Raw genomic sequence first — 27,921 nt, 5'->3', positions numbered from 1 at the left:
ATTGATCTACAGAATCTAGACGATTATATTATTATTATTATATGCGCTGTATTATCTACGTTTTAAGGTAAGGCGCAATATAAATGATAATAATAGGCCTAATATAAGCAGAGAAGACCTATTTGTTTACGACGTAAGATACGTGAAACTTTGAACTATTCACAATTTCGCCCTAGTAAAAATAAATAGATGTAAATCTAAATTATAGTTATAGGGTACTATTTGTCCGCGTACCTTACAAAAAAAATTGGCTCTTTGCTACATAGAAAGCATTTTGGATATAAATTAGGTCGCGCTAGTCTCGGGCACACCATTACCGCAAGGACAACAACACATGTATAATGTAGATAAGTCTAGCGCTAATTTGGAAGAACCTAGGTCTAAATCTAGCATTGATTTTGAAAGAAAAATGCCTAACATTAAAGTTTTTTCTGGAACTTCTCATCCTGAATTAACACAGAAGATATGTTCCAGGTTAGGTTTGGAACCAGGAAAAGTTATTACAAAAAAATTTAGCAACGGTGAATGTTGGTACGTTTTTTTTTCTCCTCACACTCACACAGTGACAGTGCACACTACTTCTACTACTGTACTAGAATAGACTGGTGACTAGACGATATCTATACTTAGTATACTAGAGTCTAGATCTATAGTCTAGAAGTCTATAGTATAATAGAGAATCTAACTGAACTCCTATCCTACCTGTAGTCACTGTAGTCTGTAGTGTAACCTAGATTAAGATTTAGATCTAGTCCTAGATCTAGAATCTCTAGGCCTAGGCAGCGAGTAGGCTAGATCTATGACATTCTATGCGTTTAAGTAGTCAGTTTAACTTAAGTTACCGTGTGTATATAAACGTATTAATATTAAATTATTAGTAGATCAATAGACTGACTCTATCTATCTAGATTTAGAAGTATTAGATTAGTCATAGTGATTTATCATTAGATTGTTTTTTAGTTCATTGTAGATCTAGACATTCTAGAATATTCTAGATCTATAGTAACTGACATCAATCGAACACCTTCATGTTAAGGTACTTCTCGAACACCCCCACTGTATTTTTTAAAATTCTCCTTTATTTCGATGATTGTAACGAAACTAGTCCATTCCTATTGTGCTTCGTCAATTTCTTTATAGTTTAGATAGAATTATTCATAGATCTATATTTAGTTTCATTTTCACCCGAAGATAATTTTTTTACTTATATTCAAAGTGCATTGGTAATATTGGTATAAAAACGTCACTTTTTTTTACCTCTTGGGAAGAGTGAAGTGAGTCAGCTCAGGGGTTAATAGTATTTTTTTTTATGCCAATGATGCTTCAGCTCAACAAAACTTGTATTAATATATATTATATTAATTATGCTTCTAATTAGGGTGAGAAATATTTGCAACTATTTGTTTAATCTGCCCCTTGCTACCCAAACATAAAAATTGAGGTTGAAATGAGGGGGAATTTGAAATATGTTTTTTTTTATAAGCAATCTCAGCTTCATAAAATATCGAACACCATTTTAATGTTAAAAATAAACATCAAAGGGATATAACTCAAAGAAGACAAAAAATTTTAATTATAATTTTTTAATTGTTATTTTTCAAAATAATGTAATGCAATTTACAGATTATAAATAACAAAATTTTAAGATTATAACACTTTTAAAACACCATACTTTTCATGTGTTCGAGAGTTTCTTAAGATGTTCGATTCTTGAAGGTAGAGGTAAAACAGTATTCGAAACTTTAAGCTCTTGAAAGCATCAACCTTACCTATTTAAACATCAAATATAATTTTAACTATCAGTAGTAATACAATAAAACATATCTACTTTTCAAGATAAATGGATGAGGAGTTCATAGATAGATACAATCAGTTTTGTCCTAGGTCTAATTCTTACGGAGGTACACAAATTCAAACATAAAAATGTCAGTGGCTGAGCTTAACTTGTTCGATTGATGTAAGTTACTCTAGAATTATTGTCTGTCTACATACTACAAGTAGTACAAGTCTTCTCTAGTTGTCACCAGTGACTAGGGCAGGGCTAGTAGACCTAATTTAACTCTTTCTCTCCATAATTATTTTCCTAGTTCTGATAGAATTATTCATTAGTATTTCACTATCCTGTTACTAACTGTTAGGATCAAACTTCAATAACTTTTTTGTTTGTTATCAGAAAATGTTATATTTGGTATCAAATTATAGGGGGAATGCTTGCTCTTTCTAAACAATGAAAATTAAAGTTTTTAAATAAACAAAATTTAGTTTAATCATTTTAATTGGGTCAAATCAAAGATGGCATCGACAATTAGGAAAGAAAGAGTTAATAAGTTACACTATCACTACATTGACTACAACTTGTGACACTTGTCGACTACAACTGTGAAGTCTTTTTACTACTGCATGTCTCATCTCTACACTCATGATACTTCTGATAGTTAAACAACAGTTAGGGTCTATTCTAGTAGATTTAGATCTTGATAGATCTAGTCACTAGTGACAAACTAGTCACAGTCTGTCATGTAGTACTATAATGACTATAATCTGTATAACTTATTAACTATTACTAATTAATTAAAATAATTAAATTATAATAGGTACTTTGATAAAAATTTCAAGTTCAATTATTGTAATGAAACTAATACAGTAAGATAGAAGCTTTTTGAACAGAGTTTATTGATACCTCATTTATGTTTCTAAGTTAACTAGAACAGAAGTTATCACAATTTTATTGTTGAAAATTTTGCCTATTTAAAAAAAAAATTGTGACCAAAACACGAAAAGTTTACAATGAGAATGCTATATAACTTTTTAACCCTTACAGATAAGTGAATGAAATTTTCATCAGCAATGCATGAATATGTCTTGATATTTATCCTAATTTCAAACATGTGATAGACAGTAACATAATTATTTTATTTGATATTAAAGTGGGGATACATATAGAAGCGAAGAGATAATTGAATACAATTTTCAACAGAAATGCCTGATCCTCATATTCTTTAACGCTTCAATTGCTGTAACTTTTTAAACTTCATTAAAATTTAAACAGAAATCCACAATTTTGTGTTGATACTTATTATTAAACCTGAGATGCACAGTTAATATCTAGACATCTAGTAGTAAGTAATAGATCTATAGATCTAGATCTATATATAGTATCTAGAGTACATTTCTAGAAAGGGATGTATATCTAGTCACTTTAGACTTAGAAGTGTAGCACTATCAGCATTCAAGACATTTTGAAAGTGTAATAGCTTTAAATATATCCTGTTTGTATCTGTTATTACGATCAGACATCGAGCTCAAATTCATAAGATTCAAACTCATTTTTAAAAAAATGAATGATGTCGAATGTGAACAGTCTTCTCTCAGTCTTTAAGCTATTTCTAAGTATTGTGTTGCCTTGTTGAGTTGAGTCGTCATTATTTTTTGCTTTCACTGTCGATCTTTTAAAGTGCATTGTAAAAAATGTTTGTAAAATGTTTTACATGTTTCGGATGTTCCTTCAGAGTTGAAGATAAAATAATTACTTCCTAGTCCAAACCTCCCTCAGGACTATGGGGGATGAGGGTGGGCAGGGTTTGAACCCGGGACCATCAATAAATCAATGACAGTCCAGCGCGCAAATCATGTTGCTATAATAACTGTTAGAAATTTCAGAATAACAAAACACTTGTATGCAGTAATCAAACCTACTTTATCATGACCTGAGGGGCTACGAACTTTTGACAAAAAAAACAAAAAACTATTACAGTGAAATATAATTATATAAAAAAAAAGATCTTAATCTAGTAGTAGATAGGCGCTTTGATATCAGCTGGTGATATAATTATAACCAGCGATGGTGTGAAATTATATTTTTAAATGGCACAAGTTCATCAAATATTCAAATGTAGAATTTCAAGATATATCTTTAATATATATATATATATATATACATTTGAAAAAAATAATTATCAGGAAGTATGGAGATTGAAAAATACTATAATTAGATCTAAAGGAAGACAAAAGGGTTAAGGGTTAGTTGGTTTGTTCTTTCAGCTTGATAAATGTAGTTATTGTGATACTATTTATTACATTTGATAGGATATAATATTTTAATTCAAAAAAATATATACACACTTTAAACTGTCATAGACAATTTATTTCCTGTTCTACAATGCTAAATTTCTGGACATGTATATATATATATAACTGTTATTGTTGAGTTTATTTTAAAAATATTAAAGTTTCAGTTTACTGATAGTTTCTGTGCTGTATTTATTACAGATTTATATTACACTTGTGTTGGAACAAAGAATCTGTTAGATCCAGTCATCACAATGTTATTTGCTCCCTCTTATAAAAAGTAAAGCACTGATTAGAGGGTGCCCTATTTCCATAAGAGTGCTTTAGTGATAATGAATAATATATAAATATGGCAGCAAGCAGAGAATGTTCTCATTGGAGGTTGTCCAAAGTAAACATTACACAGCCTCTTTTCTTTAAATGTGGCTTTTTTTCTTCCCATAAATTACCTCCTTTCTAGGAGGTGGGGTGATAGGCATGTTAATTTAGAGTAGTTAGATTTTCTCTTCATATCATCCACATTCCTTGGCCACTATGCACCATATATGTTTATAAACATTATCCACCACCTATTAGATGCCCATTGATCTGTTCGAAGGCTTATTGTTTATTTTTCCATTGACTCTCTTCCCTTTAAATAGTCTTTTTGCACTATATGACTGTTCTTCTGCTGTTCAGTTGTTAATTGAAATATTTGATACACTGATATTTTTTGCCCAGGACTCCTTTTTTCTTTTATTAAATCATGCTAATCATAACACTCACTTAATGTTTTGGCTGGAAACTATAACTTTTTTGACCCCTTCCTCCTGCCATCAGTGTCACTAAAAAAATAATTTTACACATACAGTCATTGACTTCTCTTTAACTTCTGATTCAATATTAAACTTTTTCAAGCTCTATGTTGCTTTTTGGTTGAATCCCTTTTTTGTTATCACTCTGCCGTTGTAACACTCTCTTTCCCAAGAATTCATATCTTTTTCATTTCTTTTTTTTTTTTACCTCTACCTTCAATAATACAACCCACAGTAATATAATATTTATACCTACATTTCTTTTTTTAATGCACTAAAACACATGACATAGTTCAGTCAACCTCAGCTTATGCATTTGACACCCCCAAAAAGTGATGTGTTTTTATACAATGCCTACAAAAGCATGTTACGCGGTAAATAGTGCTATTGAAATTAGCACACAGAAGTTTACTTTTTGAAATGTCCACTTTCAAAAAAAATATTAGGTCAAAATTGGGAAAATCACTTTTGTTTAATTGAACCGGTGGGATTTCGATTATGATTTCTTCGTCCACTGCAAGTGGGACAATTAAGGATTTGTGAGTTGAGTGTTGAGTGAGTCAGGCCTTTGCATTTATATTTATTTGTTTCTTTGTTCTTTCTTGAGCATTTCCATAAAGTGTGAAATATTTAAGTAAAAAAACGAAGCTACTTTCATCCAGATTATAATTATCAAGTTTGATGGCTCTTGGATCTTGGCTTAGTAACTGATACACATTTTTCGTGCTTCATACAATGTCTATTCATCCTAGTAAACATTTATTTCCTCTTCTCATCTTCAGTGTTGAAATAGGTGAGTCTGTCAGAGGCGAGGATGTTTTTATTGTTCAGAGTGGTTGCAAAGAGGTAAATGACATGTTGATGGAACTATTGATTATGATTAATGCTTGCAAGATTGCGTCTGCCAGCAGAGTCACAGCTGTCATCCCATGTTTTCCATATGCAAGACAGGATAAAAAAGACAAGGTATGATTTTTTTAAATAGTTTTTTAACATTTTAATTCCATCCATCCATCCATCCCAGTGGCGCTACAGCCCATGGAGGGCTCTGGCCTGCTTTAACACATCCTTCCATTCAGATCTCTCCTGGGCCTTTTGTCTCCATGCCCTAACCCCAAGCTGCTTCAGATCTGCTTCCACGTCATCTATCCATCGCATTCGGGGTCTGCCTTTGGGTCGCCTGCCTTTTAGTTTTTGCCTGTATACGATTTTCGCCCCTCTGTTGTCTGACATTCTTTCAAGATGACCTGCCCAACGTAGTCTGTTCTTTTTTATTTCGTTCACTATTGGTGGGTCTTCATATAATTGATATAACTCATGGTTAGTGCTTGTCCTCCACCCTGTTTCATCATATATGGCACCATAGATTTTCCTAAGAATTTTTCTTTCCCAAGTGTTAAGTAAATTTTCAGATGTCTTCGTCAGTGTCCAGGTCTCACTTCCATACATTGCTGCTGGTCTTATTATGGTTTTGTATATTATTTTCTTGGTTTTCCTTGAAATAGTTTTGCTCTTAAGTAAATGGTGGGTGCTATAAAATGCCCTGTTGCCTGCTGCTATTCTTTCCTTTATTTCTGTTAGTAGGTCATTTTTGAAATTAATAGTACTTCCTAGATATTTGAAAGTTTGGACGTTTTCAAATTCGTGGTCTTTGATTTTGATATTTTGTCCCTCTGTTTGATTGTCTCTTGTCATTGTGATGTACTTGGTTTTACTGTCATTGACCTCAAGTCCTGCTGGTCGAGATGCTTCTTCTAGTTGTATAACATTTTAATTGCTTTTTCTAATATCAGATTAATGGCCCACAAGGAAACATATACAAGGTTGACCTATACAATAGTTACAGCATTTATATTTTTCTTAACTTTTATACAAAATGTAAATATAAAAGCTATGAATTCTCATGATGCATTTTTTAAAATGAGGTTTAGTCCTGGCATTAGATTGAGAGGAATTGGATAAAAAAAAATATTTTTTTTTTTTTTATTAATGTAGGACAGCAAATGAAAGTAAATTGAAATACACATTAATTTTTTATTTTAAAATCTAATTAAATATATAAGAAAAAAACAACAAGTAAAGAAATCTAATCCTTCTTTTCCATTATTTTGCTTTTAATTAGAAATCTGGTTTGCTGGCTTTCATGTTCCATAAATACATCTTCACCATGTAACCTTGAGGGTGTTGTTTTTTTTAATTTACATATTTAACAAAGATTATTCAAACTATTTATTAGTAAATTTTTTCACTTTGCTCTAAACACTTACACATTAATAAAAAAGAATATTTTCAAGAAAATTCTGTTGTTTCTTTATTATGTGCTAAATTGATAACTAAAATATACCTAATTTTTCTATAATTGTTAACATTAGTGAAGCCACCTGATGTATTGTTTTAATTAATGAATCCACCACCTGTGTCACATAGCTAAATTATTGTAGTAGTTGTGCCAGCTGTTCCATGTCTAAACAGTTTCTAAGCTGCTTTGAAACTAAGTTAATATAACTGCTATTGTTATAATTACTTAATACTTTATTACTCTGTAAAAAGAGCAAACTTGCAATTATTTTAGTTCTTAAGTCTCTCTGGGTCTTCTTCTTTTATGTTTTTAGATATTCCTTTAAAAAAAAAATTAAGCTTTTAGTGACATGTACAAATATCCATAGGAGGAGTGGTGGCTGAGCGGTTAAGCGCTTGGCTTCTAAACCGGGGGTCCCGGGTTCGAATCCTGGTGAAGACTGTGAGTTTTAATTTTGGGATCCTTGGGCGCCCCTTAGTCCACCCAGCTCTAAGTGGTACCTGACATTAGCTGGGGAAAAGTAAAGCCGGTTGGTCGCTATGTTGGCCACATGACATTCTTGTTAACCGTAGGCCAAAGAAACAGATGACCTTTACATCATCTGCCCTATAGACCACAAGGTCTTCTTCTTCTTCGTTCTCATTGTTATGCTGGAGTGTTCTGATGACTAGACCAATACATGAGATGAACTGCGCAGTGGTTTCCAAATCAGGGAGCTCTCCATATAGTTTTCTTTCTACTGGGGTGATTTGGGGCCAATGTCTTATATGGGCCTCTTGGTAAAGAGAGCAGTTTTGGAGGACGTGGTCGGCATTCTCTGGTGATACTCCACATGGGCAGATTTCACTGGCTCCAATTTTGAGCTTCCGGTACATGTGTTGTCGCATTCTGTTGTGTCCGGTCCTGAGTCGAAAGATTAGGCGTTGGTCTTGTCGGGATAGCATATAGTAAGCGTCATCTTTCTTGTGGTCTGAAAGGGAAGCTTTTTATATATATCCATGTGATCATGTGGACTTTTTGTGTTAATTATTGATTCAAGCTCTACTGTAAGTTGTGACCTTTCTGGTTAATTCTATGCTGGATTGACTTTTGGAAAAGAAAAAGTTCTTACAAAGATTTATTCAAGCATTTTACATTTGTTTTTAGCCTGAGTTAAAACTTAACAAATTGAATTAATAAATCATGTACATAGACAAATTAGCATTATGAGATAAAAATCAAAATATTTAATATTTGTAGAAAGTATGTGCTTGGGGCTGGGTGAGTGGGATATTTCAACTTGTATTGTTAATCTTACTAAATATTAATCATAACTGGTGATGTTTTTATTTTAAATATTATTATTAAAACTCTCCATCCTTTTTGAGTTTATCCATCATAATTTGTATTCATTAAAAAAAACATTCTCTTTTTAAATATGAATTTAAATGTTATTAGTCTTTAAAAACAATTAATAATAAGACCAAATAAAATACTTAAATATGTATAAATAAATACATTCTATTTCTAAGGATTCCCCTTCTTAAATTAATTTTATTATTGTGCTTAATGATAAATTTTATTTGCATTCTTTGATACTGTAATACAGAGTCGAGCACCTATTTCTGCTAAACTTGTGGCCAATATGTTATCAACATCTGGGGCTGACCACATTATCACCATGGACTTGCATGCGTCACAAATTCAGGTACGTCCACTCCTCCTTTTTTAATTATGTTTCAGACCCCATTGTCAATGATTGAGATCCTTTAACTTCCTGGTGGATCTCACACAGTTTGTAGGTCTACAGAACCTTTTCTTGTGTAAACTATAGATGTTCCAAAAGAAAGATCATTAAGATAGTGCTTTTATGTTTCAAACCACATTATAAAGAGTTTGTAAGTACATTGTTGTACATATACTGTTTCAGTATGGCTTAGAAACTATAATCTTACATTAAAATCATTTTATTGTTCTTTTTTTCTTTCTTAGGGGTTCTTTGATATCCCTGTTGATAACTTGTATGCCGAGCCTGCAGTATTGAAATGGATAAAGGAGAACATCACTGACTGGCGAAACTGTACCATAGTCTCACCAGATGCAGGTGGAGCCAAAAGGTATGCACAACAGCTGTCTATAGTCTCTTTGAAACACAATTTTTTGTTTAGTCATTGTTCTAAACCTATTGACTGGGCAAGTTATTGATTCCTTCTTGGTGATAGATTGATACTTACATGCTGGTATATTTGTAAACATGATGCTCTCTCTGTTTATGAATAATGAGCTTATGTAGCGAAACTCTTGGCATTCATGTTACCTATAAATATTTAATTTTAGCATTTTTGTTTGTTCTACCTGTGATTGAAGAAGGGGGGGGGTGCTGTGGTGGCCAAGTGGTTAAATGCTTGGCTTCCGAACAAAGGGATCCTGGGCTCTAATTTCAGTATAGACTGGGCTTTTTAATTTTTTGAGTTTAAGCTCTAATGTGTACCTGGGGAAAGAAAAACGGTTGGTCGTTGTGTTGGCCACATGACACCCTCGTTAACCATTGGCCATAGAAACAAAATGGCCTTTACATCATCTGCCCTTTAGATGGTAAAAAGGTACTTTACTTTTTGTTATATATGTGCTGAGTAAAACAAACAACTCATTCAAAAATTATTTATAAAGTTTTGTTCAAATTTATTCATACTGACTTTAATTTTCATTACACTTGTAAACTATTTCAGTGAAGCATGTAACCTTTTTTTTTTCCAAAGAGTGACAGCGATCGCTGATAGGTTAAATGTAGACTTTGCTTTGATCCACAAAGAAAGGAAGAAAGCTAATGAGGTGGCAGCTATGGTTCTAGTTGGCGACGTGAAAGACAAGATAGCAATTTTGGTGGATGACATGGCTGACACATGTGGAACAATATGTCATGCAGCTGAAAAGTGGGTAGTATGATCTTAACAAATGTCAAATGATTTGGTATACAAAACAAAAATTTAAAAAAATCAAAATAAACTTCATATCTTAGATGTTCCCTTTGTTCTCCACAAAAAGATTATTTATACTGATATATTTGATGAAGATATTTGTCTTCCCAGTCTTGCTACATAGTACAGTACAATTGTCTACTTTCATCTGTGTAAATAGTCTTAAATCTTCTACCATATTTTAGAAGAAAATGGTGTTTAGTTTTCTGAGATACCCCCAAAAATTCAGGTTTTGAGAGTTTAATTTTTTTTCCCTCTGGGTTTGCCCACTGCTATTTAAAAAAAAATAGTTTTTTTGGTATATTTAGATTTTGGTTTAAATTTTTTTTTCCATGTTTGTAATACTTTGCTAATAATACAAAGAAGCCACCATAAAACAAAATTGACCTTTTTACTATCTTATGACCTGAGAGACTTTCACGTAATATACACACTAAGCATGCTTTTTTTTTTAGAATGTAAACATTCTACAATGAATGTTCCTAGATTTAGATCTCAGTCTAGATCCATATCTAAGATCTGAGGGGTGCAAAAATATCTTTGTTAAAATAAATGTCAAACATTGATGGTGATTTTTTAAAAATTGTGCGTAGCTACCTTTGAGAAGAACAATAAAGAAGCATGTAAACATACAAATTAAACTAAGTAACTTTTTACAGTTCACTCATTTCTTCTAAATATTTGAATTGAAAACATTTGAGCTGGCACGTGCTTTACTTCAGGGTTTGTATATTTTGGTTTCATGGTTTATACAAAGTGAGAAGTTAAATTCAGGGTTTGTGTATTTTGGTTTCATGGTTTATACAAAGTGAGAAGTTAAGTTTCAGGGTTTGTGTATTTTGGTTTCATGGTTTATACAAAGTGAGAAGTTAAGTTTCAAGGTTTGTGTATTTTGGTTTCATGGTTTATACAAAGTGAGAAGTTAAGTTTCAGGGTTTGTGTATTTTGGTTTCATGGTTTATACAAAGTGAGAAGTTAAGTTTCAAGGTTTGTGTATTTTGGTTTCATGGTTTATACAAAGTGAGGAGTTAAGTTTCAGGGTTTGTGTATTTTGGTTTCGTGGTTTATACAAAGTGAGAAGTTAAGTTTCAGGGTTTGTGTATTTTGGTTTCATGGTTTATACAAAGTGAGAAGTTAAGTTTCAGGGTTTGTGTATTTTGGTTTCATGGTTTATACAAAGTGAGAAGTTAAGTTTCAGGGTTTGTGTATTTTGGTTTCATGGTTTATACAAAGTGAGAAGTTAAGTTTCAGGGTTTACTGGAAAAATAAGTGGCACCCCTGATAAAGTATTTGTAGTGATGAGATGACTACATATTGATTTTATTTCCTGGACTGCATCATTTTTATTGTTTTTGTCTGTGTCTTTTAAGTAGCAGTTTACCATTGAGAAAATTAAACTATTTTTTTTTAATTCATAGTAAACTAAAAGCTACCACATATATCATATAGATAGATCAAGTTTAAAAACCAGATATGTGCAGGAGAAAAGATTCAAAGGTTAAATAAAACTTAACATTATAAGATATACTCTAATCAAAAACAGAACAAAAAATATTAAATACTTGCACTACCATTTTGAAATTGACAAGTGGGGTTTGACTCAGAGGCAGTGCTATTGTCACACTAGGTGAAGCCAACTATTCTGAACATGCCACATGGTTTTTGAGGGTAAATCAAAGCTCATATTTTTATGATCTTGTCAAATTTCAGATTACTGGAAGCAGGTGCCCTTAAAGTCTATGCCATCTGCACACATGGGATTTTCTCAGGACCAGCAATATCTCGCATCAACAATTCCTCTTTTGAAGCAGTGGTTGTGACAAACACAATACCACAAGACCAGCGTATGAAAGATGCCCCCAAGATACAGGTAGGAACGTTTGTCTTTTTCTCAACAAAGATTCAATTTTAAGCTGTTTACTTCCCCTTTCAAAGGAATATTGAAATTCTGTAAAATTCTTTGCATTTGATGACATTTTTGTTTTGCTTAGATTTACATGAATTTAAGATGTGTTGATGGCTGACATTTAAAGGCTTTTAATCCTTTGTCTTGTTGGCTGGATAAGTTCTTGCCACTTGTTACATACTAATGTGCTCTATGATGAACAACCAATTAACAATAGCCAGTAAAATATGGTCCATATATTTTTTAATGACTATCGTTCATGGAATGTAAATATCTTAAACAGTCCCATTAAAGCTGAAAGTATTCAAACATATTTTGCTAACCCAATAGTTCCATGAATTGGATAATGGAAATTTCATTATTTAATAATATGTAAATTCATGAAACAATTTTTTTTAAAATTAAAATCTGGGCGAAAATATGTCAAAAATCAATTCTACTGGTTATCATATTTATAAACAGTTGCATGTTCCATTGAAAACAAAATTTGTAAGCCCCTATGTTTCCTTAGTGAGACACTAGAATATTAAAAGGCCTATGCCTGCCATTTGTGACTAATCTGCACCGACTTTAGTGCTTGGTTTCTTTTGTTCTCATCGCCATTGTCATGAAATAGTCTTTCATCCTCATAAAAGCCTGCTATTCCAGCGGACTAGATTTTTTTTGTCTATTTGCGCAAGATTGTTGCCTTGCCGCTCTTTACATTGTCTTGGCGCATGCTGGAAGGCTGATGGTTAATACTCTAGGTGGGTATCTTTGTTTTTGACCCCGACTTGTAGTCTGTGTGTTTTTTTTTTTTTTGTTTTTTTGTAATAGTTTATAGAATGCTAAGCATTATTTTGAACCTAAAGTAGTAGGCATTGTGAAATATTTAATCCAGAGTGTACTTTAATGAAGTCTTTAACAACTAACATGTTAACCAGATCTCTTTTACAGTCGCTTCATTCTCAGAAAAAAGGAACTTTTTTATTTTTCTGATAATGAAAAAGCCTGAATGTTTTGTTAATTAGTGCACAAAACAGGTTTCTCTATTGCTTGTTTAGTGTTGTGATACATGGTAAAGTAAAATTTTCTTTTAATTTGGTTATACTTCCCTAGCTAAAGGGCTTTCATTGATTGGAACATGATAATAAGGGTGAAAGATTATTTTTGAATATTACAATGGCATAATGTTTGGTTGATTTAGGTTTTTAAAGAAAATGTGAAATTCAAATATATTTGTTGTTGAAATGTTTCGTTTTGAAATATACAACTTCACTTTGCTAAGCTGCTTCTGAAAGTCAACTGCTATGGGACATAATTAGAAAATAATTGCTGTTGGACATAATTTGCAAATATGGGAGATAATTTTAAAATAAATTGCGCTCAGACTTGTAGCCACTAGCTTGAAAGAAAACCAACACTTGCATGTTATTGACATAAATCCTATTACATCAGAAGTAAAAGGGTAAAATTCTGAATTTTCCTATCGCTTCATAAATGAACTAGAACTTATGACAAGTCCTGTGCAGATAGCTAATATTATTAAGTATTTATGCATTTATTCTTCTATTGTATCGGATTCGTTAGAATATTTAAAACTATTTTTTTTTTAAATACCTTTTAGCCAGTGCAAAAATAAAATATTGCATTTGTTATGAAAGTTGGTCTTGATTGACAACTTACAGCTTAGCAAGGTAGAGCTGTATATTTTGAACCAATCCTGAACCTTTTGATCATCAAAGTAAAGCGTTGGATAACCAGTAGAAGTCAGTGAGCTTGTTTTAATAACAGATGAAAGATGTCAATGTTTTAATTGTATCTAAAATTTTAGACAAAAACTTTTTATAAATATGGTATTATATATAAACCAATTAACATTCAGATAATAATAATACTCCATACTTCTTTGGCATAAGATACTCTTGTGTTCTTGTCCAATTTCTTTGGATGCTATGGGAGGGAGGGGGAAGGTTTCCTTACTACCAGCTAAAACAACTCAAGTCCAGGTACATCTCAAATATAAAATTCCTTGTCCTGCGCTTGATTGTTCTGTTGACCATCACAGTCATCACCCTAGCAGAACTCTTTTAAAGGATTTGATGTCATGTTAAATGTAAGTCATGGGTGCCTGGAAGTTTGTGCGTGTGCTGTGTGGAGCGTTGAAGGCGCTGGGACATTGGAAACTTAAATCTAGCTTCACACTTTATCTTGACATTTGGGTAAAAAAAAAAGAAACAATTTGTCTAGAGAAATCTCACAAATAATGGTGTCTTATTCACTTCGGGCTGGCAGTAAATATCTTTTATTGAAAAATGATTTTTAGCGGCCCCCGAAAGGGGAAAAGACGCTATTAGTTTTGTGTGGCCTGTCTGTTCGTCCGTCTGTCCCGTTTAGATCTCAGAAACTAGAAGAGAAAATGAAAATCGAACATCATATTTTAGATCATTCAAAGTTCTGGTGCAACAGCTACTTTTTTCTTTTCTGAAAGCGAAAAATCTAATTTTTTAAATCAATTACGCAAGCAGTTTTTTCATAAATATACACCATTTTTTACAACTATTCACTATTAATAGTAACAAACACTAGAGGCTTTTTAGTAAGGGAGATATGCAAATGGTTTTAGATATTTGGTCAAAAAATATATTTTTTTTACAATTGTATTGCTAAGTTATGTAAGTTCTGTCATACTAAATACTACATTTACAAAAAAAAATGTTAACTTTTTTTTGTAGAGAAAAAATCTATTTACTATGCAAATAAGTTGGACATAATTTAAAACAACAATTAATAAGTAGTTTTTCATATTACCGTGTGAACTGCAGAGCGTTTCCACGCGAAAACTGATAAATGGCTAAAAATAACCTAGATCTACATTTTTACACCACCACAGAACACAAAACTACAGGAATTTGTTTTTACGGCAATGTTTTTTTTCTTGAGGCTTTGAATAACAGATTGAACCTTTACAAAACAATTAGATACTCATTATAAGACATCGGTTAGGCCAGGTTCACATCTAACTTTACATTCACTTTCACCTATCCCTTGGTCTGCTGGACCTTTGGAGCACCACACAGGATCTGTCAACCTTCTTTCTCCATTCTTCTCTGTCATTTGCTTTGATAGAATTTTATTATGATATTCTTTCTGAAAATATTGAAACTGCCTTTTACCTGCTTGAATGGACCACTTCTGATAGAATTTAATACTGATATTCTTCTGAAAATATTGAAACCTGCCTTTTTTCCTGCCTGGGTGGACCACTTTGGGGGTAGATTATGAATTTGTGGTTCCACACAAACTGTCTTTGTAACCTTGTTAGGATTTCGTTCAATGCACTGTAAAATATGAGCTGAAACAAAGGAAGTCATCAGGATTCAACTTGTGCTTCTTTATTTATAACATTAAAATACAAACAAGCAGTTCATGGCACACAGCCCTCTTGTTGTGGTTGTCACACAAACAGTAGCAGTGATATTGAGGGATGAAGGTACAGTGAACCCTTGTTTATTACTAGAACCATCCGCGAGAACTGAAATCAGGGAATTAGAAATGAAGTATTTGAGGACTATAACTATAATAGAGGGCTTTTTACCCTCCCACCCTTTTTTTTTTTCCATTTCACTTTTATGTTACATGAACCTGTGTACTCGTACATGCATACAGTAGACAAAATACACAAAATGTAGTAATTTATTTAATTAAAACAATGAAGTAAAAAAGAATTTCTCTCTCGCTCTGGTGCACTAACCTAAGGCTGTAGGATACAATGCAACCAAGCAACCAATCGAGTAGCGCATCATGTTAGAACTGATGTTAATAATATATATATATATATATATATATACACACACACACATAAAGGTTATCTTTATGTAAAATTCATAACATATTTTTATTTTCCAGTTTTGAGTTTTGCAGAAAATCGAGAAAAAAAATACACAAAAAAAAACCAAAGATCTGCAATTTATTTTTTGCTAATTTCTTATTAAAAATACTGAAAAGGGAAACTGATGCGTGAGTGGCGAGGGCTCACTATATAGAAAAACTGTGTTCTTTTGTTATGATGTTCACATTTTTTTTTTACCTTGTACACTTACATACTCACTGATTAGTTTACTTTTTCTAGGTACACCCACATACTAAGTAATCCACACAATGTCATTGCTAAATCAATGTTTTCATTTTTACACGACTAATTTTGTGCTATCACTAAATACAATAATATTTGTTAAAAAAATTCAAAAAGAAAACCATCTAGAAGCTGGATGTATACACAAACCAAAAGATTCTGACCATCTGATATGTTCTGCTAACCTTTAGGCTGATGTACAATATTTCTTGCTATTAGCTTATGATTGGATTGAAATTTCTTTTTTAACTAATCTTGTGCTTCAAGTGACAATCCAGTGACATGTAATTTTGATTTTTATTAGACATAATTTACTAAACAAATAAAGATAATTTTAAGTTTGACAAGATTAATCTGATTCACTTCAAAATATCAAATATTGTAAAGATCAGCACTTCAACAGAAGAAAAAGGAGGCATATGAGAGTGATTTTTCTACCAGATGCCATTTTGAGATGCCTGAGGCGGTGGCATTTAAAAAAATTTTAATTGGATTTTTCTTGTACTTAAGCTGTTTAAATTGTACAGAATTTACTTTTTTGTTTTGATGAATGAAAATATTTGTCAAGTCGGAAATTAAGGTTGGCATTATGGCAGTTCATTTACCATCCACTTACAACTCGTTTATACAAAGAGGTAACGGAGTTACACATTTGAATATTTATTTGATTAGAGGTGGAAAATAAATAACCTACATTATCAGATACATCAGAGGAAGTTTCTCATGGAAACCATTTTTTTCATCTTGATATGCATGAAAAGGTGTAAAAACATGGATTGCAGCAGCAAAAAGTGTGATACAATTGACATGAGTTCAATCTTCAGATAAAATACACAGTAATACTAAATGATCATTTAAAGACAATAAAAATAATGCCAGCAAAAAGTGATTGCAATTACGGTAAACAGTCTCAGCCTTGTGTTAAAATGCAATTTTTTTCCCAGCTAATTTCCGAGTAAATTCAATTCAAAATGTAGGTTATCAATTTTTCTGCAGTCATCAATAAATGAGTGTTAGCTCAGTAAACATTTCTAAAACTTAAAGTTTTATTTTTTAGCTTTGCATGCAATTATCAAATAAGAGAAAGCTCAACCTTCTTCCTGGTGTGATTAAATGAAAAAGTTCAATAGTCATTTTGTAAGGAGAGATGGCCAAGTTTGAATTAGAATCACTACTAACAAATAATGGACTATTTTCATCATGATAAATCCAGAATGTATCAAATACATGGGAAGGCAAAAAGAACCTTTTGGAAGTGGAAGAGAATTATTACACTGCAGGAACATCTGTAAGGCTAGCATAGGAACTGGGGAGTTTTATTTTATTTAAGGCTTCTTTAGAAGACATCTAAGATCATCACTTCTTGAGATGTAGAGACTTCATTTTTTAAATTTTATTTTACCAGGCCAGAGTAATTTAAACAAAAAAATCCAGAATATGATTTATATATCTGGTTCTCTCTCGCAAAAGAATGCAGTGACTGCTGATTAGATAACTGTATTAGGCTCTTTGATGACATATAGGACATAAAAAAGTATTCATCTCTTGGAAAAGTTTTCATTGTAATAGTTTTGGTCATAGGGAAAGTTATTAAGGACAATATTTGTATATATAGCCAAACAAAAACAAAAAAAACCCAACACATTTCTAGAAATGTTTACTGATAGATTGTATGCGCACTAACCAGCCACCTAAAACACTGATTACTTTGTGGTGGAAAATAATTTACTTTTGCTTGGTCGAAATGGTTGCCAAAGATTAAAGATCTGAAAATTGTTATCAGGTCTACAGAGAACCAAGTTAAAAAGTGTTTAAAACTAAAGAGTCTTGTATTGCTCAGTTCACCAATAGAGTAGAGACATGATGTAGAAATGGAATTTAGAAATTGAGCCACCCCTTTCAGTCCTCCCCCTTACCACAGTTGGCTGTAGGAGATCATGGGATGAGCTGGACAATGTTTTGTTTGGTGATCAAAATAGTAGGCTGTTAATCACAAAGTGTTTGCCATAACTTTTCATCAGTGAAACAATGTACATTTCAACATTTCTGAACAGAAACCATTTAGCAGTTTGAATGGTTTACACTGCACTGTGAACTACACATTCCAATGGTTGGCTGATTGAAGTGCCAAGACCTGGTACCAGATGTTTTTCACTTTGAACTCAGCCTTCCATCCCTTTCTCTTTTTTGGGGGTAATTTGAGATATGAAAGTAAATGCAGTGTTTAGGTGTTTTATTCATACTGCAACTAAGAAAAGTTGAAAGTCTTGGTTCAACATGTTCAAAAGTGAGGATAACCTTTTATAACATTAACTAACACCTCCTCTCCATATCCCTTTCTCTATTCTCTCTCTCTCCTTATTCTTTCTCTACCTCCCCCACCCCCTTTAATGATTTTGGTGACTATGTTGCTATATATACATATATACTTTAAACTTGTGTTTTAACTTAAAAGGTTTGTATATTGCAAATATTCTAGAAGTAGTTTTGATGTTGCTGTTACTTTGGATTGAATATTGGCTAATAAACAGATTGTACCTAACCAGGAGACCTTAACATCAACTAACACTTGAATAGTCATTTAGATGTTTTGGTTAACTTGCGAGTACAGAAATAAAAACAAACATGACTTGTACGTCAATCTAATTACTTTTTTGTTTTTAGACATTGTCTGAACTTGTTTGGAGCTAATTTGAAAAATATTGTTAGCTGACATAAAGCTGACATAAAGATTTATTGCTGTCAAAAATTAAATAAAAGAGAATTAAAATGAATGGAAAGTATTGACCAATTCAAATTGAAAAAAATTAAGAATTTCAAAATTGAAATTAATAGAGCAGTAGCTATTGCTTAGATATTGTTTTTAATAGCAATGTCTTTCTTAATTTCTTTTCAGCTGATGGACATTTCCATAATTTTAGCTGAGGCTGTCAGAAGAACACATAATGGTGAATCAGTGTCTTATCTCTTTGGCAATGTGCCCATCTAAAGGCCAACAAGAGTTACTCTGGAGTTTCTCAACCAATTGACCAGACAAGTAGAACTGAAAACATAAGAATTGTGCTGTTGCATTTCATATGAAATTTATGTCGTCACATTTCTGAAAGTTGTACATATTTCTTTTTTTTTTTCTTCCATTTTTTTTTATTTTACACATATAGGTTTTTTTTATCATTTTAATTAAAAACACAAGACTATCAGTACCAATAGATTGTATTGAATAATTTCTGTAAATATCTGTTGGACTGGTGACTGATTTACTCATTAGTTGAAAGTTGTAAGAGCTTTGGGAACTACTCCTACCAGTCTAGAAGCTCAAGTCAATGAAGTCAATATTTTTTTTTTATGTAATTAAAATCTTATTCCCCTCTTCATAATTTGACAAATAATACTTTAAAATAATGTCTTTGTACGTCTCAACTTGTAGTATTGTGGCATTATGTATAAACAATGTCTAAATGTCAGTGGTGGAAGGCAGCTGCCCTCTGATACTTCAGAGACAGGGTACTGAAGCAAGAGTTATGATATTTAAACTGAGTTTGAATAATTTAAAGCCATTAAAACTGCTACTAGGATCTCCTTTAGTTTTTTAGATAAAGAAAAAGAAAGGCAAATGCATGTTGGCCAGTAAGAGAAGCAATAAATGTTTACCATATAACTTTTCTTATAATTTAAAGTGAACAAAGCTAATGTATGAACATCTCCCTTGTTCCTCTTACTAAATGACTTGAGAAGGATTGAAGTTCACTTAGGTGGCTACTTTATGGATCGTGAATAGTCTGCCATCTCCCTTGTTTCTCTCACTAAATAACTTGAGAAGGATTGCAGTTCACCTAGGTGGCTACTTTAGGGTACATGAATAGTCTGCCGGCATGCAAAGGATTCTTACTAACCAATGTTGATGGGACACACCTCTTCCTCTTCATTCTTGTTATGAGCTTTTAGGGTTCACACAAACAGCCTTATGAACTGCACAGTGGGTTTCCAGATCAGGCGTTTCTCTATACAGTTTCTGCTAAAGGGATGTTCTGGGGTCAGCATCTTTTTTTTTCAGGCCTCTGATAAAGTAAATAACTTGTGGTCAATTTTTTCTGGTGACATTTTATGAGGGAATGTTTTAAGTTTTAATTTTTATCCTCTGGTTGTGTTCCATATAGAGGTAATAACATTGTTTGTTGAGTTGAACACACTGATAGATAGTTTATAAGGGTAATTTATGAACATGAAACTAGTTTAGTGGTTTTAGTAGTTAAAAAAAAAAAAAAAGAAACCCCATAGCCAGATACTGGTCCCCTAAATGCACGCTTTCATAAAGTCTGCATGGTCTTGAGCCTGTCAGATGAGAAAAAGTTTCCTTGACCTTTATAAAACACAGGCTCCAAATTTTAGGTCTTTGTAATTATTTATGGTCATCATTAATTTTTTTTTACTTAGTTGGTATTTTTCATGTTGCAGTTAAAGAGAGTTTGTAGTTCGTATGCCATCAGTCAGACATTTCTGGATTCCACTCTTGGGCTAGCTTAGTGAATGGAAAGATATTCATATTACTTGTTTATTTATGCTGATGAAAGTAAAGGAAGTTTCCAAGCTTTTGATTGCTTTTTGTAGAGTTTCTTTTTGTTCAGTGTTGGTTATTGGTAAACTTTGAATTGTCCCACCTTGTTAGGCATAAGGTTGCATAAAATTCATACCCAGGACTAAAGATGTACCAGGGTTCTCATATTCATAGAAGCTCAATATCCTTAGCTTTTGGCTGTTTTATTTGCTGTCTCATTTCTATGGATGTATTTGTGAGGTAGGTTAAAAATTATCTGCTTTAAAATAGGCTAAAGGCATTTTGATTTTAGTAATGTTGGAAATCACTAAAATAAATAGTGATTAAAATACATTATTCGTATCATTCTTTTGGTTCAAAGAAAGGATCAAGGAAAATTTATAATCAGCAATAGATAAGTAGATATAATCTTTTTTAATCATTTATCTTTTTTTTTTAAGTTAACTTTTGGTTGTACTATTTATAAACAGGCCAAATGAACGATAAATATTTTCTCATGATGAATATTTTCTCATTTTCCGAAACATTTTCTCTTGACAAGTTATTTCCTCCTAGTATTTGGTGGAAACTTTAGAGTTTGGGCATTGTTTTGAAAAGCTGTCAAATAAAGGGCCACCTTGATATTAAAAAACGTTCTTTGTTTCACCAATTTTTTCAAACATACAAGAAGGAATGTCAGGGTTGTTAAATGTGTCATTTTGATCATTTTTACTTTATATGTGTGTCTGTCTTTATAATGTCTACAACCCATCATCAAATGTAATGTACCATTGTGTGTTCTTATAACCAAATAATGTGTTCCAGACTCCATTTGTATTACTACAGCTATGTTTTTGTTTTTTTTTTTAGCTCAAAAACTATTTTGTTCACTTACATCATGTACCAATGATTACTGCAGCTTTGTATATTTTTGTTCGAAGTAATACTGAAAAGTTTTGTTTTTTTTGGGGAGGGATTGGTTTTGTTTGAATCTTCTATTTCTTTGATTATATATATATATTTATTTTAGTCTTCTTTCAATACTTTTGTTTTGCATTTAATACAGTCATTGTCTACAAGAACTGTTTCTCATAAAAACTACTTTTCCTTTGTGAAATCTACATGCATATCCATATAAAATGTTTTTTTTGAGTAAAGTATATTTCTGTTCATGTTTGTAGGTAGCAATTATTTGTTTAGATCCAATGATGTTTTGTTTTGATACTGTTGTCTATTAAGTTCCAAAACATTGCTGCTGACATGGTGTGTTAACAACAACAACTGCTAATTTCCCTTGCTTTATAAACATATGAAGTTGGAAGATGAAACAAGCCACATTCATGTGTTTTGATTGACATCACTGCTACTAGAAACTATCACATCATAGTGAAGAGTTATCTGAATTACTAGGGATAGTAGGAATTATAGTCTTCATACCCCCACCTATTCTGCTAAGAACAGCCGCTGATTGGTAAAGGTCTTTGGTTACAGGAACTGTCACAGCACCCCTACAATGAAAGTGATGATGATGCCATCTAGTTTAAGCATCTTGTGCTTTGAAACAATTTGAGCTCTTATGCTAGAAACATTTTGTTATTCCTTTCCCTCCAACTCTTCTCATTGGAGGATAAAACTATGTGATTGTTTATAAAAGAACATGGACACTGTGCTCAGCTATTGCCCCCATAAGTAGCGTTTTACATTTTCACTGAGTACCAGAACTTGTATACCTTTTTTACCCCAAAGAGTAGTGCTTTGTATATTTACTGAGTACCAGAAACTTGTATACCTTTTTACAGCAATCAAGCTAAGACTTAGTAAAAGGAACATTAGCTAATAAATCATTGATTTAAATGCTTAGAAATCCAGAGCTTCTTTTTTTTTAGCTTTTAAATGAACTTTCAGAAAGCATTGGCAAAAAAATAGCAACACATTTTGTGATGTTAAATTCTTTGTTTCAACTTGTACTGTACTTGTAGCAGTTGGCCAGATTGTGGATTATGTAATAGCGGTACCCAAGTAAAAAATGTTATTTCTGAAAAAAAAAATATACTGCAGTAGGTTTTATTTTATTATACACTTACTTTGTAGAGTCATTTTGTCTTGATGCAGTTAGAAATAAGGTTAGAAAGACAACGTACACATGATTTGTATTCAACACTAGTGTTTGTATTTTCTTTAAGTATGACTTTCAATAAAGCTCTTTCTCAAAGAAAGGAGTGTGAAGTTAAGAGAATGAACTCTTTGTCTCAAGAGTTTTACAAATTCCATGTAACACTGATTTAAGAATGATCAAATAAACAGTATTACACAAAACCCAAACTCTTGTTTTCTTCTTAGTGCATTTTTTATTTCTTAGACCTCAAGTAAAAGTTGAAAATGTCAACTTCATTTTCACTTTAGCCTCTAGTGTGCTGAATGCAAGGGTTTGCATACAATTAGATTTGACATCACTTTCATTACCGTACTTGAAATTGTCATAGTCAAAAGTTAAAGATTTTTTTTAAGTCAATTAAATTTTACTTTTTGCTGTGTCTAAGTGGATACATGAAGTGAACCATCTGTACATAAATGTTGAGTTAGGAGACATTTCTTTGAGCTTTGTTTTTCAGAGTGAGCAACCAAAAAGAATTACAATGTATGCCCAAATTAAGTAAAGTTAAAAGCTACAATGCACATATAATTTATTCTAAAATTTCCCCTTTTGCATTTAAAATCTTAGGCATAATTTTATTTAGGAGAACATTACTCTTGAAAAAAAAAAAGCCATTTCCAATTCAGTTTTTTTAAATAAAAAAAAAAAATTTCATTATTTATTATCAGCTATTTAACTTGATGATTGGCTAATGCTAATTATTTTTTTTTTAATTCATTCATGTATGTGTTTTGTTTTCTTGCAATCATCCTTTTTATTTCAGTGCCAAGATATCTCAATAATATTAGCCGAGGCCATCAGACGTACACATAACGGGGAGTCAGTGTCCTACTTGTTCAGTAATGTTCCTATGTAAAGTGTTGGCGGGAAACAAAATTTTATTATTTTCATAAAACTATTTTTATATCAGAATTTTTTTTATTATTAGAAAAAAAATGTAAAAAAAAAATGGAGATATTCAAAAACATTCTTTTATGATATAGGCATTAGTTTGTTCAACTTTTTTTTTGTTTACAATAAAATCTACAATGTTTTAATTCTTATTACTATTGCTCAGTTTATTGTTTTGATGTCAGCAAAGAAAAGAATTGTGTAGTGTCTCTTAAACAGCAGACGTCTGCTTGTTTTGTTAGAATGTTTATTGAGACTAGATGTTCTCTTAATACTTGTATAGTGTGTTTTTGTGAATAGAAAACTTTCTAAGGTTCTTGCTTAATGGTCAGTGTTCACGACTTCTCTGTGTTCTAGAGATTAAGAACAAGCCCTTTGAGATTATTTCTGATGGGCTGAATGCAAGTGGCAGAACAAAATAAAAAGAGTAGTTAAAGAGTACTAAAGGGTCGTGGAAGTTTTCAACAGTTGCTGTTTTCAATTCAACCTTTCTGACTTATTATTATTTTTTTTTATTGTAATAGTTTTTAGTTGGCGTTTTAGTTCTACTGTGCTCTTGATGCCTCTTTCTGAGACAAAGATTAAATTGCTTAATAAAGTTATGCCCACAGTTACTGAAAAAAGGAAAAAAAAAATCACCCTAATTAACAAAACAATGTTCATCTCCAATCACTCTGCATCAATGTTACCCCCTCCCTCCTTTCTAATCTTGTGACATATCCCTAAACTATTACCCCCCCCCCCCCCCCTTTGTCACTCCACCATGACAGAGAATTACTTCATTCACCCTCTTGAGAAATGAGTTGTTATCCTAAAGGACAAGATATTTCTACACCACTCATTATTACATGTATTTTCCCAAAGAGAATGTCTATTTTTGTTAATATCAAAAGAGTATATGTGTGTATAGAAACTAATCCTATTTTTCAGATCCACTAGATTCTCTGAGAAGGGTACATTACTCTCTTGTGGCATTGGGTTACTTTGGTTACTGGCAAATAGCTTTATTATAAACATATGCTATACTAATCATTTGTCATGCTTTCATTTTTTTTTTGTTTTTTGCAATCTTATTAGTGGCTTGAGTTTTGAATAATAATACTATTCTACCTTGTTGATGAATCTACATATTTGAAATAGCATTTAAGTTACAAGTACACTATTGGCCACCTCCCATGTCTCAGAAAGGCAGGTGTTCTGCTTTGGTTCGGAAGTACACTTCTTGCTGGCGGAGAGACAGCACTGTTACTACATCCATGGAAATAGAACTATTGTGAGGTAGTTACAGAAATGAACACTGTTTTGCTGGAATAGAACCTAAGAGAATCACCCAAACCATGATTTTAATTTTAAGAAAGAGTTGTTGGTTCAAGTTGGTTGTCTCCCCTATCCAGTCATGTTGAGGCCATCCATTTCTATTTCGAGCTAGGGTTCAGAGAGTGACTTGGAGCTCCAGGCTCACTTTATGTGCTGGTCTCTTTATTATTTTTTTTTTTCAACACTAAGAGGAAATAGTTCAACAGTGGCGTCGCTGGGGGTGCGCATTGGGTGACGCCCATCTGTGAGCGACGCAAACGTATTAAAATGTCCTGATGAATACTTTACAGCTGTGTAAATAATCGTTGAATGCAAAGCAATGGCCTCTTTATATTAAGCTTCGATACAAAGAGTTGACTAATGACAGATTTGAGTGGAAATTTTATTTGGAGGTGAGCGATGGGGGTGACCCTATTGGCTAATAAAATAGCAGTGGTAGATACCTAACCTAGCGACGCCTCTGAATAATAATCTTCTCTTTTTAGAAAAAAAATTGACCATAAGCATAAATATTTGTATTATTTGATCTGTATGTATGTGTATGTGTGGACATTTCTATTTGCGTTTTGTTGATTTTTGGAGACAATCATGTTTAAAAAAACAAAAATTTTTTGTGTGTACCAGAATATATCAAACTGATCAGCTAACAAATCAAAAGACATTTCAGTTTCCAAATGTTTTGATTGTTGAAACATAAGCATATATATATATATACAGGGCTTTTTTTGTGACGGTACGCACCGGTATGGCGTACCGGCTCGGTTTTGAAAAAATTATTACTTTTCTTTTATTTTTAACGTATATTGTTAATTTTTAGTTGTTAAAAGTTAGGCAATCAACTACTGAGTACCAGCAACTAATCACTGAGTACTGGAACTCACTGTATATATATATATAACTTGTTTTTTTTTTCAAAGAAAAGTTAAAATTCTTTAAGAAAAAAATGCAGATTACAAATGTTTAATGTTTTTGTTTTTTTTTTTATCTCGGACAAATATTGAAAAGAACTTTTGTTTATTTTTTTGTTTCATTAAATATTGTGTTACCGTACCGTAGATTCTTGTTGGAAATACACCTTTTTAAAGGACCAGCAGCAGACAATCTCCTTGACCTTTCACTACCCGGTACTTGCCAACTTTTTCCTGTTTTTTTTTTAAAGGAATTTACGATTAGTGTTATAGTAGACAGTCCTTACTCGTAAGTGCAAACTAAACATTAAAACACATAAGCTGACAGTATCACGTAAACTTTCGCTTTAAAGACAAAGTAAATCAAAGGTCAATATAGACAAAGGAGATTAATCTGATTTATTCGTATTTTTATCGACTTGTCGCTCTGTTCCTGTATTTGAATACGTCAACAAATACCACATGAAACTGTCCATTATTCTTACAGCCCAGCTATTGGTCTTCGAATCTCAGTTGTCTTTGCATTGGTGTGTCTTCTTCGTGACGAGAAGATTACTTCTGAAAAATGAAAATCTCTGCGGCCTCCACAGTTGTAATAGAATTATTTTTTTTTTTACAAAAATCTGGACATTGTGCGTGCACTAATAATGTGCAGTGGTTAGGGTTAGCAATAGGTAACGAGCACTCTAGTAGACACAATCCAATATCATTTGGATGGTATAAACTATCAACTATTGAACTGGATCGCTGCATGGTCGCGTGGTAGTCGCTTCAGACTGTCGTCACGGTGGTTCTGAGATTGAACCGTTCTCGCTTCCCTCCCCTTTCGTCCTCCAGGAGGTCTGCTTAGAACCTAACAATCTTCAATGCACGTCTGAAAGTAATAATAATAAAAAACCTACCACTGGTACTTGGCGCTATTCTATCGTTTCTTAACCCTAATCTATGACAACTGAGTTAAAAAAAAAAGTTTAATTTATTGAAAAATTAGGACTTCCTTACAGATTCAGCATAAACAATTCTACATGATTTTAATTTCCCTTCTAACGATTTAGCTGATGTAGTTGACAACTGAGATTCTGAAATAGAGGTTTTGAGTTAGAGCATACAATTTCTAATGCTAACTGAACAATTCTTTTGACCTCATCAACTTGGACCTCTAAGCCTCCAAAATGGTCCGTTGTAATATATTACAACCCTATGTCCTATTTTAATACTCATTACATTGTTTTGGTAGATTCATTGAAAGTCTACCAAATATAGCTTTACAAAGTTTTTAGCATACTGGAAAGATTATTCAATGCATCTTGGTCATACGAGTTTTTTCCCACTGGTAAAGAAATGGCCACAATATAGTTGGCCAATGAAATCACTTGTCTTATGTAGTTATTACAGTGCATACTTTGTGTTCATGTTTGTTTCTTTCAATGAATCCATGTATATTATTTTCAAATGAAGATCTCAAAATTGTTATTTACAAACTGGTTCAAATGTCATTCTACACGTGTAGTGCGATGTACAGGATACAACCAAATGTGTTTGTTTTTTGAATGAGTTATTACCAGACTTCTTCTGACGATGTACTCAGAAATTTCTATTGCACAAACTAACAAAAATTACATGCAAATAAAAACAATTGTATTAAAATGTTAAGATTGCTTTCGTGTCACGTTTATGTGTGTGGTTGTGTGGTAAAATTGTGTTCATTATTGATCTTCTTATAGCCCGTCACCCCTATTTGAGCATGGTCTCCAGTAATGGATCTTAATCCTGGGCCATCTTTTCCATGTTCCAGGTGTAACTCAAGTTTTAGGTGTCCACCACTAGTTCGCGTCACATCATGCTAACAGAACGCGCTCTGTTTCTCTTGCCTTGTGGGTTCCACTTCAATGACTTCCTTATGATGCTTGTTGGCGATTTGCTGCAGGCGTGCCCCATTCAGCCCCATCTCCTCTTTCTGATTTCTTCTTCTGCAGGA

General features: G+C 32.5%; 1 protein-coding gene across 3 annotated transcripts; it reads left to right on the top strand.

The window, feature by feature from the left end:
* Window positions 1-292: 292 nt before the first annotated feature.
* On the top strand, window positions 293-27,596 carry LOC106056791 (ribose-phosphate pyrophosphokinase 1). Of its 3 annotated transcripts, XR_008779306.1 has the most exons (8): window positions 293-531; window positions 5,645-5,828; window positions 8,750-8,848; window positions 9,133-9,257; window positions 9,900-10,073; window positions 11,829-11,988; window positions 23,591-27,033; window positions 27,193-27,596. XR_008779306.1 is itself a non-coding variant. In XM_056037699.1 (7 exons), exons 1-7 carry the CDS (start codon window positions 335-337, stop codon window positions 23,681-23,683), a joined length of 1,032 nt encoding a protein of 343 aa, XP_055893674.1. In that variant the 5' UTR covers window positions 293-334; the 3' UTR covers window positions 23,684-27,596. The 3 variants fall into 3 exon arrangements, 2 of the variants coding, with proteins under 2 accessions (XP_055893674.1, XP_055893675.1); XM_056037699.1 differs by having other exon boundaries at window positions 23,591-27,596; XM_056037700.1 differs by lacking the exons at window positions 23,591-27,033; window positions 27,193-27,596 and adding an exon at window positions 19,035-22,988.
* The last annotated feature ends 325 nt before the right edge of the window (window positions 27,597-27,921 follow it).

Source organism: Biomphalaria glabrata, chromosome 8 (genome assembly GCF_947242115.1).
Source record: "Biomphalaria glabrata chromosome 8, xgBioGlab47.1, whole genome shotgun sequence".
NCBI lineage: Eukaryota > Metazoa > Mollusca > Gastropoda > Planorbidae > Biomphalaria > Biomphalaria glabrata.
The sequence above is the reverse complement of the archived record's forward strand: the minus strand, read 5'-3'. Positions and strand labels throughout refer to the sequence as shown.

Bases quoted from the DNA above. Each gene is read 5' to 3' on its own strand.
- LOC106056791 (XM_056037699.1), top strand. From the start codon at position 335: ATGTATAATGTAGATAAGTCTAGCGCTAATTTGGAAGAACCTAGGTCT. The intron at 532-5,644 runs GTACGTTTTTTT...TCTCATCTTCAG, and splicing joins TTTAGCAACGGTGAATGTTG to TGTTGAAATAGGTGAGTCTG. The intron at 5,829-8,749 runs GTATGATTTTTT...ACTGTAATACAG, and splicing joins GACAGGATAAAAAAGACAAG to AGTCGAGCACCTATTTCTGC.